This window comes from Nannospalax galili, unplaced genomic scaffold (assembly GCF_000622305.1).
Source record: "Nannospalax galili isolate Female #2095 unplaced genomic scaffold, S.galili_v1.0 scaffold185, whole genome shotgun sequence".
NCBI classification, from domain to species: domain Eukaryota; kingdom Metazoa; phylum Chordata; class Mammalia; order Rodentia; family Spalacidae; genus Nannospalax; species Nannospalax galili.
This window is the reverse complement of record NW_008355474.1, coordinates 96,990-102,067: the sequence shown is the minus strand read 5'-3', so window position 1 is coordinate 102,067 and position 5,078 is coordinate 96,990. Positions and strand designations below refer to the sequence as shown.

Here is a 5,078-nt window from a genome sequence, read left to right as displayed (position 1 = left end):
TTTGGTCTTTTTGAGACAGGGTCTCCCTATAGCCCCAGCTGGCCTGGAACTCGCTATATAGACCAGGCTGAACTCACAGAGTGCCTGGTATTAAAGGCATGTGCCACCACACCCAGCAACATATACTATCTTTAATCCTTATAACTGTATCTCTTCAGGAAATAAAGGCATAAAAAATTTATTCAAGCCATTTCAATTTGCTCCAAGTTCCAATCCCTCTACCTCTGGGTCCTCAGCTGATAGCCTTGTCTCCTCTTTTAGAGAATTTACCCTCTTGTCATCCACTGAGCCACGCCCATCCCCTTCCCATTTTGCTGTCTTCCTGTCACTTGTTTCTGGTGCAGCATCATGACTGTTCCAGATCTCTTTGATCTCACAACAGACCTGAAGCTCTGCTAGGCTTGGAAGGACTGCTGCCAATGGATGCAAGTTGAGCCACCCTTGAGGAGCCTGAAGACAAAATTGGAGCTGCCTGTGGGCAACTTGAACTTCTGTAGCCAGATTTACTATGGGGCTACAGATTGCTTCCTGAGCATAGTACCAACCCCCAGAAAGTGAGGACAAGTAACATACATTCTGCCCAAAAGTACCTGAAATGGCCAAGCAGTTGTCCAGGCCTGGAGCCCAAGTCACTCGCAACAGCTCTGGGTCAGGGCTAGGTGTGGGCACTGGGCACTGTGCTGAGCTCACAGGATGGCAGAGATTCCGGGGGTCAAGGAGACGAAGCTGCCCGTCTGAGCCAAGGCTGGCGATGCAAGGCCCAGGACCTTGGTCCTTGTCCCTAACTTTGGCACACCATTTCACTCCACTAGACCCAGGGTTGAGGCTCAGAGGCTCCATCGGTGCCCACTTCTGGCGGGTATCCACAAGCCCCAGCCGGCCTGAAGTGCCACAGAAAGCAAAGGTGTCTGCATCCAGGACCTGCAGGCTACTCAGCTCCTCACTGTCACTGACACCTGGAAGACCAAAGGCAAAGAAGGAAAGGTGCTGCAGTCTGGTGGGTCTAGCAATGTAGCAGGATCGGTTGGTGGCACCAGTCCCAGGCAGAATGAGTCATGCTTCCCCCCTTTCCTTCATCTTGTCATGGTCTGCTCTGCTGGGTGGGTGCCGGGTCCTGGAGGCCAGAGTTTGCACTTTATTCTCCACATTTCCCAAGCATCTGGAACAAAGGCCTGAGCTATGTCTGGAACATGGCTTGGCTGGGCTGAGGGATGGAGCTGGCTGGAGGAGCCAGCAAAGGACACACTGCTGTAGTACCTGAGCTGTATGTGATCTTCTGGGATTCCAGATCCACAGTCCTCAGGCCACTGAGCCGCACCCCATGGAGGACTGCAGGTGCCATAGAGGAGAAGACAGCCACCCGAGGCCATAGACTCTCCTCTTTCTCATGTACAGCAATGGTGCTGACAGCTTTAATGACATCTGAAGAAAAAGAGGAAGAGGCTGAAGTGCAGACTGTCAATGGGGGCTGACCACACATCTCCCAACATTTAGAAGATCAAGGAAGACAGGGAACTAAGGACTGGTGAGAGAATGTTGAGATAAACACCTTGGATTATATTTATGTTTCTGAACCTGTCAGAATCACTTTAATTTCTTTATAATTTGTCTTATGAACTAAATGGGAGATGATGAGTCATTGTGGCCATCTTGAAACATCCCACACAGTTCTGACTTTTTGTTCTTTGGTGGAGACAAATAGAGGAAAGGGAAAGAAATGAACGCATTGCTGAAGTCAGTTACACCTTCAGCGAAAATTACAAGAACAGAGTTCATGAACTAGTAATGCTTCTTCTAAAAAATGTTCTGTGACTTCAAGCAACTTGCCAAAACCTGGTAATGAAAGGTTAACTGCAGATGTCACTAACTCACAACATAAAACAGGAAACAAGGGTTACTTTATACCAAATGGAACAAAGACATACCTGGCTGCAAGTCAAATAAAAATTTCGGTTTTGGGTTGTTTTTTTTTTTCATCCTTTATATAATATTAATTTATTTTTATTTTATGTTTATGAGTGTATGGCCTGCATGTATGTAAATGCATGAAATACCTGTGGAGGTCAGAAGAGGGCACTGGATCCCCTGCAACTGGAGTTAAGGATGGTTATTAGCTGCCATGTGGGTGCTGGGAACTGAATCCAGGTCCTCTGTTAAGAGCACTCAGCTCTTAAACCCTGAGCCATCTCTCCAGCCTCATAATTAATTTTTTAAATTGTGTGTGTATGTGTGTGTACCATAGTGCACACGTGGAAGTCAGAGGACAATCTATAGGAGTCAGTTCTCGCCTCTCACCATGTGGGTCCTGGGAATCAAATTCAAGTTATCAGGTTTGGCAGCAAGTGCCATTACCTGCCAAGCCATCTTGCCAATGCATGTTTTTTTCTTCTTCAGGATTTATTTTCTTTTTATGTATATGAATGTTTTGCTTACATGTATGTTAGGTGTACCAGGTACATGCCTGGTGCCTGCGGAGGCCAGAATAGGGTGTTGTATCCCCTGGAACTGTAGTTAAAGATAGGTATTAATTGCTATGTGGGTGATGGGAACCAAACCCAGGTCACCTGAATGAGCAGTAAGTACTCTTATCTGCTGAGCCATTTCTCCAGCCCCATTTTCTTTTTTGATTTCTTTCTTTTTCCTTTTTTGGGTTTTTGAGACAGCATAGCCTCAGCTGGCCTGGAACTCACTATATAGACCAGACTGACCCCCATCTCACGGAGATCTACCTGCCACCACACCTGGCTGTTTTTCTCTTTTTTGGTCTTTTTGAGACAGGGTCTCCCTGTAGCCCCAGCTGGCCTTGAATTCATAAAGATCCACCTGCCTCTGCCTCCCAGGTGTGTGCCACTGTGCCCAGCTTTTCTTTTCTTTTTCTTTTCCTTCCTTCCTTCCTCCCTTCCTTTCTTTCTTTCTTTTTTTGGTCTTTTTGAGACAGGGTCACTTTGTAGTCCCAGCTGTCTTGGAACTCACTGTGTAGACCAGGCTGCCCTAGAACTCACAGAGATCTGCCAGCCTCTGCCTCCCAAGGGCTGGAACTACAGGCATGTACCACCACACCCGGCTTTCTTTTCACTTTTGAGACAGGGCCTTACTATGTAGTCATGGCTGGTCTCAAACTTGATTCTCCTGCCTCCACCTCCCAGCTGGATTACAGGCATACTCCACCATGCCCAGCTAAGTTTAAGTTTTTGTTACAGCCTGCCTGATTGCAGACTGGTTCTCCTCTCTGTAGTTTTAGTCTCACTTTGTCTCAGTCTACTTGGTTAACAGGCTGGTTCTCATCTCTATATTCTACATCCTTTGATGCCATTCATAACAGTTTGGAACAAGTCGTTTGCTGTACAAACTACTTAAAGGGGAAATTCTCATTTTATGTTTTATATTTTCTTTTTCCAAAAGAGGGCTCACTTTTTGATTATCTGAAGACGAAGATCTCTGTGCCTTTTCAGTTCTAAAGTACAGGCATTGGTGGATACAGTGAGAGAATGGATGTGAGAAGGGCACACAAATGGCTTAGCAAGTGTATGGCATCAAGTTCTCTCCAGACAGTTCCCTGCACCACAGGTAGAGGGACATGATGGGGTCCCAGGCCATGGTACTCTCTGGGCACTTCACCAAGACTTCTAACCACAGGAGCTGCAGTGCTTGCAGCAGACACAAAAGCTGAGCCACAGGGCCTTAACTGGTTTCTGGGAAGGCCCATGAGGAGGCTGTAGCAGAAGCTGCTCCAGCACAGCCTGCCTGCTCTCATGGGAGACACTTCCCTTTCCTCCCCTTCCTGACTCCAAAGAGCCTGAACCCAGTTCTCTCAGGACCTGCTGCTCTGAGCCACCTTATCAGCTGCTGGGAGGAAGCTACTTCACAGGTTCAGTATGGGTTGAAATATAGCTCAGTGGTAGAAAACTTGTCTGGCATGTCTAAGGCCCTGGGTTCCCTCTCCAACACTGCAATAAATAAATTTAATCAATTAATTACTTAATTAAAATCAGAATTGGGTGGGAGCTAGAGAGATGGCTCAGCAGTTAAGAGCACTGCTGCTCTTGCAGAGAACCCAGGTTCTTTTCCCAGCATGTACAACATGGCAGCTAACAGCCTCTGTAACTCCAGTTACAGAGGATCCAATATCTGCTTCTGACTTCCATGGACGCTGAATGACATGGGAGCACTTACATACATGCAGGCAGTACCCTTACACACACACACAATAATGAATAATAAATAAAATCAGAATTGGAGGTGGCTGGAGAGATGGCTTAGCAGTTAAGAGCACTGATTGCTCTTGCAGAGGACCCAGGTTCAATTCCCAGCACACATGTGGAGGTTAACAACTATTCGTAACTCCAGTTCCAGGGGATCTGACATCTTTTTCTGACCTCTGTGGGCATTGCACAATACAGGTGCACTTACACATATGCAGGCAGTACACTCATACACATAAAATAAAAATAATACACCGGAAGTGGTGGTGCATGCCTTTAATCCCAGCACTCGGGAGGCAGAGGCAGAGGGATCTCTGTGAGTTCAAGGTCAGTCTGATCTACATAGTGAGTTCCAGGCCAGCTGGAGCTACAGGGAGACACTGTCTTGAAAAGACTAAAAAAAATAAATAATTTTTTTAAAAAATCAGAATTGGGTCTTGGGGGCTGGACAGATGGCTCAGCAGTTAGGAACACTGGCTGTTCTTGCAGAAGACCCAGGTTCGAATCCCAGCACCCACATGGCAGCTAAGAACTGTAACTCCAGTTCCAGGGTATCCTACAGCCTCTTCTGTCCTCCGTGTGTATTGCGTGACACAGGTGCACTTACCTGCATGCAGTAATTTTTTTAAAAAATCAGAATTGGGTCTTGGGGGCTGGACAGATGGCTCAGCAGTTAGGAACACTGGCTGTTCTTGCAGAAGACCCAGGTTCGAATCCCAGCACCCACATGGCAGCTAAGAACTGTAACTCCAGTTCCAGGGTATCCGATGCCTTCTTCTGACCTCCTCAGACACTGCATGACACAGGTGAACTTACATACATGCAGGCAATACATGCACACACACACACACATAAAATAAAAATAAAAAATAAAAT

General features: G+C 46.7%; 1 protein-coding gene across 2 annotated transcripts in view; it reads right to left on the bottom strand.

Moving 5' to 3' along the window:
* Wdr73 (WD repeat domain 73) overlaps positions 1–5,078 on the bottom strand; it is a 20,460-nt gene that overhangs the window by 7,740 nt on the left and 7,642 nt on the right. Inside the window, exons 6-7 of one of the 2 annotated variants that reach the window (XM_008852766.2) lie at positions 1,258–1,422; positions 591–956 (exon numbers count right to left, since the gene is read on the bottom strand). In XM_008852766.2, the coding sequence (XP_008850988.1) occupies positions 591–956; positions 1,258–1,422 (531 nt within the window). Of the gene's footprint in view, positions 1–177; positions 957–1,257; positions 1,423–5,078 lie in introns of those variants that run through there. The other variant, XM_029555963.1, reaches the window with a different exon arrangement.